Below are 16,354 nucleotides of genomic sequence, written 5' to 3'. Positions count from 1 at the left end.
AATTAACCATTAAAATATGCATGACCAATGTTAATCCTCTTAATTTGTTTTACCAAACAAAGTTCCTTAACTATAGTATGATTAACCTTAGAAATGAGAACGATGTTTCATTTTGTACTTTCTGATTGGTCCAAATTGGATATCATTATTTATATTTTTGGATGTTTAATGTTACAGTAGTACTTTCCTTCAACATTTTTAACTCTTGACTCAGATCAATTGAATAACTCAAACACTCTTTAATTATTGGATTTCACTAATTAAGGTAAGTAGATAGGACAAAAAAATTTTTGACCCAAAGTAGATAGGATAAATATAATAAACACTAATTAGGCACAGGTTCATATAGTTAGGTATTGGTCTTGTTTGAAGTTTGAATTGTTCAGAGAAAATTAAATTATATTAATTAAAGATACCTATAGATAGAAGTATATTCGATCATATACATAGAATTAAAAATAAAGATAAAATTATATTCTGATTTGGTGTCAAAAGTATGTGCTATTTTGGGATATATTGCTGCTGAAGTGATAAAAATGGAAAATGAGTATTGTCAAAAGTAAGTTTTTCTAAATTTGGACGGTGAGCATTGATTAAGAAGAAAACAAGCTTTCTTGTTCAAAAGGCAATATACTTAATACTATACTTTAGTATTGTCATTTGTCTGATTAATAGCCAACTGTCTCAACCTGTGAAACATCATTTGGGATTTTTCTAATAAAAAACATAATTTGGTTTAGAATGAAATGTCACGACCCAACTAATGGACCTTCCATGCTTAGACCAAGCTTACCAAATTTTTTCGAGTTGTAATTTTAACATATCATTATGTACTGCCAACTCAAGAATTAGTCACTTAATGTAGGCATTAAAGATACCTTACTTAATCACTTCACCTCTTCAAGCCTCGTGCTTTGGGAGTTGTGTACCGCTAAGAAACTAACCCCAGGTCCCACCCAGTTGTAAATGCTCTAGCCACCCACGTGCCCGCCACGTGGCGGCGTGTCCTAGAATCATATGGGTCCATTAAAACTTAAGACGAAGCACATGGCCCTAACAAGCGGCCTCAAGGCCCATCTATCCGAAGTTCTAGGGTCCAAGTCACGTTCCGACCCAGTCTTTGCTCTTGAGGGTGTGGGCTGGAAATCTAGGCGACGAGAACGTGGCTAGAGCGGACCTGCCTAGGAGGCGCGGGGGAAACCCGCTCCGACTTCTTCTAGGGTTTCCGCCTATAAATACCCAACATATGCCTTGGGAAACCTCGTGACCTAAATTCACTACCTATCACTCTGACTCTGAAAAAGCACACCGCAGTCAGGGTTAGAGCTATTATACTTCGTTCAAGTACACATTAACATTATATAAGAAAAATATGTTAGCAGATTAATCTTTTTACTTGATTTCTTTTCACGTACAAATATTTAAGTTATTAAAACAAGAATATAAATGATTTTTTAAAATTAATTTATACAAAAATCCAATATCATTCTTAATTAGGTCAATTGTTTTTTTTTTTTTAATGTATTCGTAGGATCGGCTGGTTCGATTAACTAAATAATTTAAACTAAACCAAACAAAACATTTGGTACGAAGCGCATTGTCATGAAATTCAAGTCAAGTTATGCCGTTGATATTGAATTTGTACTTGCAAGAAGTACAGTCGTTCCTATAATTGGTGGTATTGTTTCAGTCAAGGGTGATGTGTGTGTGTGTGTGTGTGTGTTTTTTTTTTTTAATGTTTTTCCAAGTGACCCCTTTTCCCCCCTCTCCCGATCCTTTTATGCTTTCATCTCGCTCTTATAATCTCCCATCTCTCCTAAACTACCTTTTGGCAAGATAGATGTCCTCTCTACCTTATGCTTTTAAACTTGCCCGTCTGCTAGGCCCCTAGCTCCTCTTGCATGTATACTTTTAACCTCCACCATGAATGAAGTTTCACCATGTCAACAATTTGAACGATAAATGACTCTTTGTCTTAAAAAATCTTGAGATAAGCTCATACATTAATGGCCTTTCCGAAAAATCTCACAACTGTTTTTGCTACTAGAACTTTATATTATTTTGATGAATACTTTTTTCACATGTATACCATTATAAAAAGGGTCATGTTAATCGGTGCCCTTAGGGCAATGGTTAAGGAAACCAAAAAAAGAAAGTTTTAAGTTGAAAATACTATTTTTTTTAGACTTTTGAGGAGTTGAATGTACAAGTTCCAATGCAATACTACTATATTTGCATCCTTAACTGTTGTCATGAGGGCACTGGTTAACATTTCCCTTATAAAAAAATTGGATTTACGTATACCTTAAAAAGTGCCTAGTTTGCAAAACAGTAAGTACCGGACAGAACAGTACAAGATAGAACATTACAACACAAGGTAGAACAGCACAGAACAAATTTTTTATGGGATTGAGTAATTTTTTGTTTTATACGATTTTTTGGGGACAAAATGTTATTTTGGTATTTTAGACAACTTGTACGTGAGACAAAAAGTTGTGTTGTGGTTTGGTGAGGGACAAAAATATGAGTTTTTGTCCTGTCCCTTGCCTCTAGTTTGTCCTGTACCTGAAACAGTTTTACAAATTAAACACTGAACAACTAGAGTTGTTCTGTTCTGTCCTTCATTTTTTAGCAAATCAAACGAGCAAAAATTACAATCACCCTATATACAGTAGTGGATTTGTCCACCGCCGATTAATATCGTAAATAAATGTTAGATTTTTTGCTTTCGTCCACCAAAACAATGTAAACTTAACTTTGTCAATCAATCTTATCAAACTTTCTTCTTTTTCCAAAAAAATGAGAATTCATTTTTTTTTTAAATAACCTAAACAATCCCTATGAAAATGATAACTTACTACTTTATTACTTGATACAGTTTGGTTCATTTGTCGATTTCAACCATGAATGGCAGAAAGTGTGTTGAAAAGAGAGTTCTCCTAACAATTTTTTAAAGTAATTAAAATAGAACCTATTTAAAGTTTTTAAGGGATTTTGCTACTAGTAGATAAACACATCAATCCAAATAGAACTTTATATTATTTTGATGAATACTTTTTTCACATGAATACCATTATTAAAAAAACCGGATTTATGTGTACCTTAAAAAACACCTAATAAATTATACAAGCAAAAATTACAATCACTCTATACCCTAATGGATTTGCTCACCTGTGATTAATATTGTAAATAAAAGCAAAACATTTTGCTTTCATCCACCAAAACCATTTAAACTTAACTTTGTCAATCAATCTTATCAAGCTTTCTTCTTTTTCTGAAAAAATGAGAATTCGTTTTTTTTCAAATAACCTAAATAATCTATTTGAAAACGATAACTTACTACTTTATTACTTGATACAGTTTGGTGCACATGCTGATTCCAACCATCATTGACAGAGAGTGTGTTGAAAAGAGAGTTCTCCTAACAATCTTTTTAAAGTAATTGAAATAGAACCTATTTAAAGTTTTTAAGGTATTTTGCTACTAGTAGATAAACACATCGATCCAAATAGAACTTTCTATTATTTTGATGAATACTTTTTTCACATATATACCATTATTAAAAAAATTGGATATACATATACCTTAAAAAGCACCTAGTAAATTAGACAAGCAAAAACTACGATCACTCTATTCACTAATGGATTTGACCACCGCTGATTAATATCATAAATAAAAGCAAAACTTTTTGCTTTCATCCACCAAAACATTTAAATTTAACTTTGTGAATCAATCTTATCAAACTTTCTTCTTTTTCCGGAAAAAAACGAGAATCCCTTTCTTTTCAAATAACCTAATCAAACGTCAATCAAACGATATGCATTAAAATCGTTATTTTTAGGAAAATCCGCACAAAGAGCTAAATTGCAAAGCATGGCAGTCATCTGAATTGGTGTTCATTGATGATTAGCCCACCTAAATTGGCACCCAAGAGAATCGAACATGAAACTTCAAAGAGGAACACACTCTTAAATCTCAAGCCAAATTTCGTGTTCGTTGATGATATATCCATCCAAATTTCAAATTAGCTCCCATAACTAAGTATTAGTAGGATATAATGTATGAAATAAGTATATATTCTGTTTCACTTATCTCTTATCAAAAGGATATTTCCTACATAATTTCCAAAATACAAAAATAGAAAACAGTTTTTTTTGCTAAAAGTATATATTCTGTTGTTTTATTCAAAGTTAGTTATGAACAGAAAGTTCGTGAGGGGTAGTAGAAAATGTGTGAGGGAAACTTACTACGAAAATCTTTGTCAGTTAGGTTGAATTGAACCTAGTGGATAAAGATGTATCTATTTCAAAAATAGAATAATAATTCTCTCACTATACATGTGAGAGTGTAAGAGAATGAGGTAAGAAAGAGAAAGAATGGGAAATAGTGAAATACAATAGAAAAGAAAGTAAAAAGGGTATATCTTTGGTTTCAAAAAATTTGAATTTTTTTTTTTTTAAGATACTTTTTTGAATATATCATGTATTTTTGTTTAAATTTATGATTTATAAGACTATTCCCCTCATAAAAATATTGTACAAGTCTATTATGTCATCATCTTATTTACTTGGGTAAATACCTCTTTTCATCTCTATAATATTAATGAATTTCGATTTTGGATTCTGTAAAAAAAAAAATTAAATTATGTCCCTGTAATTTCAGATTCTTTCACTTTTGGTCCTTCCTTTCATCACGTCAGCAGAATCTGCATAAATTACGTCCTTGTAATTTCAGATTCCTCCCACTTTTGGTTCATGTAATTTCAGATTACTCCAATTTTTAGCCCCTTATTTTACGTGCCATGTATGCAGATACTGCTGACGTGGTGAAATGAGGGAGCAAAAGTGTAAGAATATGAAATTACAGGGATATAATCTAATATTTTTTTTCAGGGACTAAAACCGGAATTCGCTAATATTACAGGGACGAAAAGAAGTATTTTACTTCATTGTTTTCAATTTTTTAACCGAAAAAGTGAGTAAAAAATGATATATAATTATACTCGATATCTACTAAGTTAGTCGTAAAATGAGTAATATCAATCTTTTTTTTACATTTATATATTTATTTTTCTTATCTTTTTTCTTCTATTAAGTTATTAGTATTAGAGCTGTTAAAAATGGGTCGGACTCATGGGCCGACCCATTGGTCTATATTTTTGGGCCGGGTCGGGCCTAAAAAACTAGCACAAAAATACACCGGGGTTTTTTCGGCCCAATCCCATTTGGGTCATACAAAAGTTGGGCCGGGCAGGGCTGGCCAACTGGACTTTGGGCCGGACCATTAGCCCATATTTCATTTTATTTTTGTTAAAAAACAACATATTTTTTTAAAAAATTATCAACTAATTTAAATTTTATTAACAAAAAAATATTTAAATAAATAAACTTAATAAATATGGATGAATTTAGCTTACAGTTTTAAAATTTTAAAGTTTATAAATTATTAATTTGATTTAATTGAAAGAATAATCTAGAGTTTAATTATTATTCAATGTTAATGTAAAAGTTATTTATATTTTTATGTCCATCCAATCATATTTTAGCAAAAAAATATTGGTGAGTAACTAATTAATACATAAGAAAATACATAAAAAAGAGGGAATAAATTTTAAAAATAAAACATAAACGGGTCAGGCTGGACTCTATAATTCACGGCCCAATCATAAACGGGTTGGACCAGACTGACCCATTTCTATAGTCGGGCCTCTTGGCCCCGGCTTAAACCGGCCCATTTGACACCTCTAATTAGTATGTCCCCTTGGTTATTTTTTTATTTTTTTTTGTGTGTGTAAATGTACATGAATATCTAACTTATATAAAAAATTATTTTTATATTTAAAAATACAACGACCTCAGTTAATCCAGGGTGCTCTATTTGCCGTTGGAAAGAGGGTCCACAAGATAAAAATTTTATGTGGAAAAAGACGGTTTCGTTGATATCCCATTTTGAAATAGGTAGATATATTATTAAAAAAAAAAAAAAAAAAAAAGGTAGATACAGAAAATAATGAAAAAATGCCACGCATATAGGACATACAATACGATTGAAATACACGTATTTAGAAGTTTTTTTTTAATAAACGTATTAAAAAGTATTAAAACTTTTCTCGCTTTTTTGTTATATTTTTTTTGAAATGAATAATCCTAGCTTTTCAATAGACACACACGATTCCAACAGTCCTCGTGAGCTTAACTCAGTTGGTAAGAACAATGTATCATATATATAAGGTTCGAGGGGGTTCTTTAAGTTGGTAAGAACGTTCTTTAAGTTTGATGCATGGTTGGAGGGGGTTCTTTGTGCGATAGGTATAGTCGTTTGTTTGATCTTCCTAAGACTCGACTGTTGTCAGTGACAGATTGAGTTAGATTGGGGGTAGCGAAATGCTTGGAATTGGCGACGTCGATGATTTGCTTGGGGAGGAGGAGCATGTGGGGGAAAATAGTGACCTATTACATATCATTTCTTTGCAAGTTAGTGTGGATCGTAGGTGGCGATAACATCTTGCGTTAGACAAAGGTTATACCGTCAGTGGTGTGTAGAATATATATTTTGACTACAATGGAGCCAACCGTTCGAGTCGAACATAATGATATTATTTTGAACAAAACAGTTCTGCTAAAAGTATTTCTTTTATTAAGGAATTAGAATCCTACAAAAGATAATCTGGTGAGGCGTGGAATCATTCACTCCAATTCCAATATGTGTGTTAGTGACTGCTGAGTGGAGGAAAACATTGATCATCTGTTTTTGGGATGTAACTTTTATGGGAGTGTTTGGTTCAGTAAAACACTGACTAGGAATTCACGTAGTGAGCACGTTACATGTGTCTTATCAACTTTTATATTTCGGTAATTTAGGAGGCTTCTCCAAAATCAGTTGTCTTCTTTATATATTATTTGGCTAGCTTGTGTATGAGTTATTTGAAAAGAAAGGAATTGCCGCTATTTTCGACAAAAGGAGGAGACGATATCTCATTGGTTCGATAAAATAAAGTTGTTACCATTTTAGTGGTTGAAAGGGAAAAATCTAAATTTAGCTTTTGTTCTTCATCATTGATGGTTTAATCCTATTATGTATTTGGGTTTTGACACTTAGTTTGTTCTTTTTGTTAGTTCCTTTGATATTTGTTATGGTTTTGTAATTAACTTGTTGTACTCTTGACTTGTATCCTTATACTTTTTGTGGTGGGTAATATTCTTTGTTTGGGTAATAATAGATCTCATTTTGCTTGTTAAAAAATAATAAAAAAATTAGAGTTTTAATGGTTTATAATATTAGATTTGATCGATCATTTTATATTTAAAATATAATGACTTCATTAATCCAGGGTGCTTGATCATTCCTTAGAAAGGGGTCCACAACCCATAAAAAAGAAGAAGAAAGAGGGTCCACACTATACAAACTTTCCATTTTTGTTTTGGTGCAGAAATTTTCTATTTATTTATTTTACAATAAACTTTAGTTTAAGTATTTTAATTTTAATTTTATTTGAAAAAAAGACGGTTTTGTCATATCCATTTTCAAGCAAGTAGATATATCAAATGCCACGAAGATAGGACATACAATACGATTCAAATACAAGTATTTAAAAAATATCAAAATTTAATCAAACAATTATTCTTAAATAGTTAAGTTAAAGTTGCCTAAGGATGTTCACAATTCCTAAGTCCTAGTTCAACAGACAAAATGTCGAAATTGTTAGGTTGGATGCCATGACCGGAGTTTAAACCCCGGTACCTCCACTTATGTGTGTGAGATTATAATGACTTTGTCATTTCGTCTATCTACCCGACAAAAAAAATTCCTAAGAAAAAATGTTGAAGCCAGAGTTCAATGTGTTGGTAGAACAATTCTTTCTTTTAAACTCCATATTATCATTTCCCCTAATAACCTCTAGGGTTAACACCATAAACAAAAAATGTTTAAATTTTCCTTTCACAAAAAATATATTATATTTTTTTTTTCTGTTAGTTATATTTTTTTACATGCATAATCTTTTTTTTCTTATATTAATTATATTATATCTTGTCTTTTTTTCCCCTTTGTTTATGATAATATTTAATTATTTTATTAAAGCAAATTTTCTAATTAGGCTTCACCAATAAGTGTCTTCCACAGCACGTATCTATATGTGAGCTGTTTACACACATAACATAAGCTCTCTCCTCTATTTAAACACATCATATCTTTCTTCTTTCTCCTTTCTTTAAACCTTCCCTTCCAATATTCTTCACATTTCTTTTCTTTATTTCTTCGAAATTTCATTGCCTCTTTCATATAAGATTCTCATCTTTTTTATTTATACCAAATTTCTCACATATATATACATATACTATCTTGGTATAATATATAATTCAACCCTCATAATCAAAACCATATTATATATATACTATATAGTTTTTTTTCATTATCCATCATGGAAGAACAAGAACCTATTGTGGTGAACAAAAGTGATGAACCTCTTGATTTACCTGCTGGTTTCAGATTCCACCCTAATGATGATGAAATCATTACTTTTTATTTGCTTAAAAAGGTATTGAATAGTAATTTTAGTGCAATTGCAATTGGTGAAGCTGATTTGAATAGGTGTGAGCCTTGGGATTTACCAAGTAAGTATTATTTTCTTTTTTAGTTTTCATTTGTTTATATGAAATTATGATTATTATGTTTTGATCTTAACTTTCCGATTATCCGGAATAAAGGGTTCTGATAATCTGGAGCTCCGATTATCCGGATAAAAAGTTCTGATAATCTGGAGTTCGTTACATATGATTGTTTGTTCATAATTTTTTAACAATATGAATATGATATTTTGCAGAGAAAGCTAAGATGAGAGAGAAAGAATGGTATTTCTTTTGTCAAAGAGATAGGAAGTATCCAACTGGAACAAGAACTAATAGAGCAACTGAATCAGGCTATTGGAAAGCAACTGGAAAAGATAAAGAGATCTACAAAGGGAAAAGTAACCAACTTGTTGGTATGAAGAAAACTCTTGTGTTCTATAAAGGTAGAGCTCCAAGAGGAGAGAAAACCAATTGGGTCATGCATGAATTTAGATTGGATGGACAATTATCAACTTGCAACCTTCCTAGTGATGCAAAGGTACCCTCTTAATTTTATTTCATTTTGTTACCATTTTCTATTGATTTAGAAAAGGAAAAGATCAAGCTTTTCAATAGTTTTTAATTTCAATATAAAAATTAATGTAATGTTTTATTGAGGTTAGTACATTAGTTGAAAATGTTTAATCATTCTTGCAAATTAGATGAATTAGAGAGACATTACTTGTGATCGATCCATTGTACTTGAATTGCAAACGATCATAATTTTCGCTTCATCATTTTTATTTATCCGCAATTTTTTAAAATATCACGAATTACGACAAAATTTAAATTAAGAATTACGACAAAATTTTCAGTTCGACTGCAACTGTAATTTAAAATCCGACCAAAATTATGAGTTCTTTTTATCTAAGTTTTTCTATAATTTTGTTTCAGCTTTTTTATAAAGTGACTTTTGTGATGTTATATGAGTTTCTTTCTCATGTGGTCCTTTCTCCCTTCATCACACCTTTTGCTTTCTATAGAGTTCAATTGTCAAAGATTCTACCTTACACTTTTTCTTTCTTTCTTTCTTGGAAATGCATGATATTGATATGATATATTATTGTAGGATGATTGGGTTGTGTCAAAGATTTTCATCAAGAACAACATTGAAGTTAAAAAGACTACTTCATTTTCCAATCTTTTAAGGATGAACTCAATAGGTGATGATTTATTGGATTTTTCTTCACTCCCACCTCTTGTGGATCCTCCTTTTAGCAACAATACCATTGATGATCATGACTTCAAAGGAATCAATTCATCACCTTCATCATCAAATGGTTATTGTTTTCCAAGCTACTTAATGAACAATGAAATTAATCTCACAAATAATTATCATGCTACCAACCAAGGGAATTTCAATGGTCCATTAATGCAAAGTAGCTCATCTTCATCACATCAACTTCAACCTCAAATCCAAATTCCAAACACACCCTTGAATGAGAACATGTTATCAAATTATTCTTACATGAATCAAGGGAATAATAACAATGGTTACATTTATGGATTGGAAAATAAAGAGTGCAAGATGGAGCAATTCTCTACCAACAATTCTATGGTGAGCATTTCACAAGACACATGTTTGAGCAATGACATAAACAATGAAACATCATCTGTGGTCTCAAAGCAGGAAATTGGAAGGAATGCAACATTGTATGAAGAACTTGAGGGACCTTCATCAATTGGTCCCCTCTCAAATCTTGAATCATGGGAATGGCTATTGAAGAGTTAATGTTCAAGAGAAGACACATGATATCAAGAGAGAAAGCATGGTTTTTATCATATCAATTTCATTATTATATATCCTATAACTTCTTAGATTTTCTCTCAAAAAAACCAAAAAAAATCCCTTAGATTTTAGAATTAGTTCTTGGTTATGCATATATTGTATAGATTTATGGTCATCAAGGTATTTTAATAGTTACATAGTTTTTTTTTTTTTTTTTAATTCATGGATCATATATATAACAATTAGGAGAGGGATTGGATTATGCTCTTGTGCATTTTCCTTATGTTTATATTAGTTAGTTGTGGGTCTGTTTTATTAATTCATTTTCTTATATGTATTTTTATTAACATCTGCTTTTGTGTAATTAATTCAAGGTTTGTTTGTAATATAAGAATATATTAGTATAGTTTTAAGTACTTGTATTGTATACATATTTTTTTTGGGTACAATGTATATTAATTTTTTTATTATTGCTATTTCAAACACATTAGAGTAATTTTCTCTAGAAAAAAAACCTCTAGAGTAATTTTGGACCTACATATCAATTGAGATTTATAGGGATGACTGAATTAAGATCATAGTTTTATCTTACCTTGTATAAATTAAGATGATCATAAACTAAATTTTTCTTTATAAAACAAATCAGTTATTATATAGTATTTTATGATTTGTGGAATATATCTATGTGTGACATCTCACCAATAGAGTGGGAAGCATTAATTCCCAAGGAAAATTTAGCATTAGTTTTTTCAACTTTAGAATTTAATAAAGACTGTGGCTATCCAGGTAGTGCCTCCCACCAAGGCATGACTATTGTTGCCCTTTCTATGTTTCAAGTACCCCGCAAGATACGCTTCAATCATATATATATATATATATATATATATATATATATATAGGGTATGCTAGAACACACCCGCTAGTTTTTATGTGGGAGTGTTTTAGCAAAGCTACACATTAGGGTGTATTTAACAACCTTTTAGTTATTTCATTTGCTAAAATACTCCTTCTAAAAAATAAGTGAGTGTATTCTAGAAGGTGTGTTCTAACATACCCCATATATATATATGAGGAGATATCTTATAAGAATAGGTTAATTATATGAAAATGGTAAAAACACTAAGATTATAAAGATTTAGTTCATAGGAAAATTTGAGATAATTTAGTCAAAAAATAAAAACTTGAGATACATTAATCGTTAACATTAAACTCATCAAATAGTCTCTCACATGGAGACTTATGTACAAAAAAAGACTAAGAGAAAACCACTCTATGAATTTGCTAGTATTTGTAGGCATCTTACATGCTTGATGTGTTAAAAAAAAAAAAAAACAGAAAAGTCAGATGCATCGAAGCTCCTACATACACAGAGGGAAATGGTCCCCTCATTTAGTGTTGTTTTTTATATAAGAAGTTGTTTCCAAAATATAAACACGTGATTGAAGGTCATCTGACAACAACTTTACTTGTTGCGTCAAGATTCCCCTTTACATGTTTGATGTGTTGATTGAAAATATACATGTTAATGAATGAAGTGCCTCTGATTATAATTATATATAGTTATAATTCTTCGTTATAAAATGCACCATTCGAAAATACTTCAAATTAGGTATTTATTTTAAAGAGTGAGTATATTAGGGTTATCGATATGTTGTAACAATTTTAGCAATGTTATTATCTTGTTGTCATTAGACACAACAATCATGATTTTTTTCTTCAGTTTTAAATTTTCCCAAGTTGCTTGTGTTTTGATTGTGTTCATTATTATTTTTTTTCTACGTCAGTTTTTTCAAACATCCTCAAAGAGCTGGAACCAAATTCATACTGCAATTTCCATGCATACAAAGTAGCATTAATTGCAAATAGAATAAATAATTACCATAAGACTAAAGAGTGCTTTTTAAAATCAAGAACAAAATTCAACGAAATGAGTCAGTGCTAGTTAAGCAAGTGAACAAAGCACGTGAAGAACTTCCTGAATATGTGCAGAAAAGATGCCTCTTAACAGTGAATTTCCATAATCATAAAATGGAAGGAGTGCAATATTTTTGTGTGTTAATACAATGATTCTTTGGGAAAATGACCCTGATAATCCACAAGGTCTCACCACAATTATTAAAATGGTATCAGAACGTCTCTAAGAACTATTAGACCACATATTATCATGTTTTCGTTATCGGATTATCACCATTTATGTTCACGAAGAGAGTGTGTTAAAGAGTCTCACATCGATAAGAGATGGTCTGACGAAATGTTTTTAAGTGGAGGCAATCGTCACCTCACAAACCGGTTTTGTAAGGATATGTTAAATCCCGACCACGATTTCCAAGATGGTATCACAACTCCACAAACAAATATCCAAGCCATTTTTTATCTGATGTGAGACTCTTTAACACACTCCTCACAACCAACACTATTGAGTTTAGTTCGTGGATATAAATGGTTTGATTTTCAATCCAATACTTTGTATGTATTTGAGAAGGAGTACAATAACAAACTGTTTTTTGTGACGACATTAAATTTTCTATTTGAGAAAAAAGAAACTTATAGTGACGAAATGCCAACAACAATGGTGTATTAATTTCTTGACTGCCGTTTATATGAATCTTATATCCAAAGAAACTTATAGTAGTCACATGCCTACACTCTACTACCTACCCAAATACTTCACAATTCAAGCTGTTTTGCATTAAATCATGGGTGTTTCCTTTCTTCTTTTCTTGAATCACTTTCTTATGATCAAGTGATCATGAATTTAAGTGATTAAAAAAATGAATTAAATTTGTTTTTAGTTCTTACAAAATTACAAGCTTTTAAGTTTAGTCTCTACAGAAAAATTATTTATTTTTAGTCCTTATTTGCATTTTATAGGGACTATTTTGGAGGACTAAAAGTGTATATTTTCTTTTAAATATTTTCAATATAGGGACTATTCTTACAAACTACTAAATTATGGAGGATAAAAAATTAAATTTTTTTCTGAAACAAAAATTACTATTAAAATTTTATAGGGACTAAACTTGATTTTTTTTTATTTTTTTTATTTTGTAAGGACTAAAAACAAATTTAACAATAACTGAATGTCTCAAATTATTTTGATAGAATTTTGGCTTATTATTTGGCCGGTATTAAAAATATTCTATTTAACGATTGATTTAGTGACCGAATTATTTTGGTTTTTATATCGACTTATTTAACGATCAAATTTTTTAATAGATTGCTAAATTGATCATTAAATAACAACGTGGATGATTTAAAGACCGATTTATGAAATGTCAATAAATCATTAGCCGGTAATATTAGTGATTAATTTAGCAATCGATTTGACTTATTAATTTGTTTGCTAAATTAGTCCTTATTTATCAAGTTTTTTTTGTTATCTTGATATTGGTACGAAGTTTTATCCATTATTTAACGGTGATTAATCTCCGTTAGGAATCTGTGGGTGACACAAGGTCTGTTCTCCCCTCTCAACCAAATTTTTTCCATATGCATGAGTCATGAACCAAACATTTATTTTTTTTTGCTTTCGCACCGGTGTAGAGGCATGCACATTGCCCAAACGTTATTCTCCCTGGGAATCGAACCCGGTATTTCCCAGGTTTGTCCTTGGAAGGAGCTCTTTACCACTAGAGCCCAAACGACTTAGCCACATGCTTAAAGGGTCTAAATCTCTTACCACTCGGAACAATAGCCTAGTTAACCGTTTTTCTATAATGGGATGTACATAACAATTTTTGGCTGCATTTTATATACTTTTCAACTAAATTCCATATTAATCGGGACTCTTTTCCTTAATTTTGTTTGGAGTATCAACACATAAGAAAGCATAGTTCCAACATTTTTAATCAGTTAAACATCTCATTTCCAACATTTATACAAAATACACATGTTTCATACACATAACACACAAAATCGTAAATATGTACATGTCTTGAAGGTATGAATGTACCTTGCTCAAGCTATACATCAATAATTTCTATGACTATGTATGCAAATAAATGTGTGAGTTTATCTTTTTCTTTTTGTTTTATCTCTTATTTTGTCTATATTTTTGTGTTTGTGTCAATTAGGCCATTATTTGAGGAAAAGTTAAAAGAAGAGATAAGAACATGAGAAGAGATCAAAACTAGAAATACATGTGAGTGTGTGAACTAAAGAAAGAAAGGAACAAATTAAGGAAGAATTTAAAAGGTAAAAAGATGTTTGATATATATCATATAAATTGGATAAGATAATGGAAATATAAAGTAAGTGTACGGGTAAGGCATGCTATATCGGATATATTGGAAGAAAAGAAAGGTACATCATTGATCTTGTGACTATGGAGTTTTTGGGTTTTGATTTGATGAAATTGAAAATGTGATAAATGCACATTCCTTTCCATTCTAAGCAAAGCTTTCATTGTGCTTTTATGCTTGTTAAGAACTTAACTTCCCCTTTTATAATTTTTTATTTTAAATAATTGAATTAAATATATTTTTAGTCCCTACAAAATTCTAAGCTTTTAAGTTTAGTCTCTAATTTTTTTTTACAGAAATAAAGACTATTTTGAAGGACTGGTATTCAGTTTTTGTAAAAAAAATTCAAAATAAGGACCATTCTTACAAATTACAATATTGTTGATGACTAAAATTACCATTAAAATTTTATAGGAACTAAATTTGAAAACTCGTGATTTTATAAGGACTTAAAACATATTTAATCAAACCATGTTGCTTGGGCTCCAGTAGCAAGGAGCTCCTTCCAAGAACGTATCCGGGGAATACCGGGTTCGATCCTCAAGGGGAACAACGCTTGGCCAGTGCGCATGTCTCTACGCACGAGTTAGATTAGTCGCTCACCATTGGTGGGTCGAAAACTGGTGCGAAAGCTAAAAAAAAATATTTAACCCTAAATAATTTAGTGGCAAAATGCACACACGAATGATGAAGAATAGAGACATTGAACATCTGAACTTGCGCCATAATATATTTTTTGTCTATGCATTTTGTCATTTTAACTCACTTAAGGGGCGATCGTTATCGCTTTTAAGTGATTAAATTTCAACATCTTATTTTATCTTTTTTTTTATCGCACCATCAACATATTTCATCAATCATATCATTTATTTCCTTTTCGAGAGGTGTATCATGTATGTGTGTCCAAAGATTATTATGGTTTTTTTTTTTTTTATATATGTGGTGGTTTGGTGACTTCTTAGACTTCTTTTGTTTTAATATTACACTAATCGATCTAGGTGTCTTTTTTTATAACCTTTATTTCATGAGATTTAAGGAGTGAGAAATTGGAAAGGTAGTGAAAATGATTTGAGAAAAGAAAGAGAAAAATAGGTATCCATCTATAAAGAGGTTAGGGGTGGGAGAAAATGGAAAATGATCATAGTGCTTATGTAACTATGCTTGTTTATGAATCCGAAAATCCTGATTTGTTGCATGAAAATATGGGGTGAAGGGTGGTGTTGGTGGCTCACCAACCAATGATGAGCTTCCATCAAATATTTTCATGAGTGTCCCATTGAAAACGATATCAATATAGCCATAACCTCATCATACATGTCATATTTACTATTTTAATAAAATTAGATTTCCAGAAGTTCTATGGGCTGATGGATATATTATAATACTATTACTTTTTTTCTATCCTACTTATTTTTCGTGCGTCCTATTTCTTTTATTTTTATTTTAAAATGTTTGTGTGGTTTTTAGATTTTATAATTCGAATTGAGTCTTTTCTTTATTATGGGTGGAAAATGAGTTTTTCACAAATTTGAATTTTATAATTCGAAAATCTAAAAAAATAGGGCACGTTCCTTATTTTTTTTTGGATTATAGAATCCGAACACCCCCTAAACACCCTTATTCAGGGAAAAAACAGTTCGGATTATATAATCAGAACAATATGGATAGTCAATTTAAGGACCATATTAATCTTCCTAACTATCATTCTTCTATTTTAGGTTATTGTAAGTTGTTCTCAGTCAAAAATCCAATTTTTAGGCTACTTGGTCAGATTGTTC

The 16,354-nt window shown here is 30.7% G+C and overlaps 1 protein-coding gene across 1 annotated transcript; it reads left to right on the top strand.

Moving 5' to 3' along the window:
• Window positions 1-8,221: 8,221 nt before the first annotated feature.
• LOC11416022 (NAC domain-containing protein 87) lies at window positions 8,222-10,751 on the top strand. The gene is made up of 3 exons (XM_003618955.4): window positions 8,222-8,612; window positions 8,822-9,105; window positions 9,676-10,751. The coding sequence occupies exons 1-3, from the start codon at window positions 8,420-8,422 to the stop codon at window positions 10,336-10,338; spliced, it is 1,140 nt and encodes a 379-aa protein (XP_003619003.1). The 5' UTR covers window positions 8,222-8,419; the 3' UTR covers window positions 10,339-10,751.
• The last annotated feature ends 5,603 nt before the right edge of the window (window positions 10,752-16,354 follow it).

This window comes from Medicago truncatula, chromosome 6 (genome assembly GCF_003473485.1).
Source record: "Medicago truncatula cultivar Jemalong A17 chromosome 6, MtrunA17r5.0-ANR, whole genome shotgun sequence".
NCBI classification, from domain to species: domain Eukaryota; kingdom Viridiplantae; phylum Streptophyta; class Magnoliopsida; order Fabales; family Fabaceae; genus Medicago; species Medicago truncatula.
This window is presented reverse-complemented; position numbering and strand designations above follow the sequence as displayed.

Excerpts from the sequence above, each read along its gene's own strand:
- LOC11416022 (XM_003618955.4), top strand. The coding sequence starts at position 8,420 with ATGGAAGAACAAGAACCTATTGTGGTGAACAAAAGTGATGAACCTCTT. Across the intron at positions 8,613-8,821 it reads TGAGCCTTGGGATTTACCAA|AGAAAGCTAAGATGAGAGAG; the intron begins GTAAGTATTATT and ends GATATTTTGCAG. Across the intron at positions 9,106-9,675 it reads ACCTTCCTAGTGATGCAAAG|GATGATTGGGTTGTGTCAAA; the intron begins GTACCCTCTTAA and ends ATATTATTGTAG.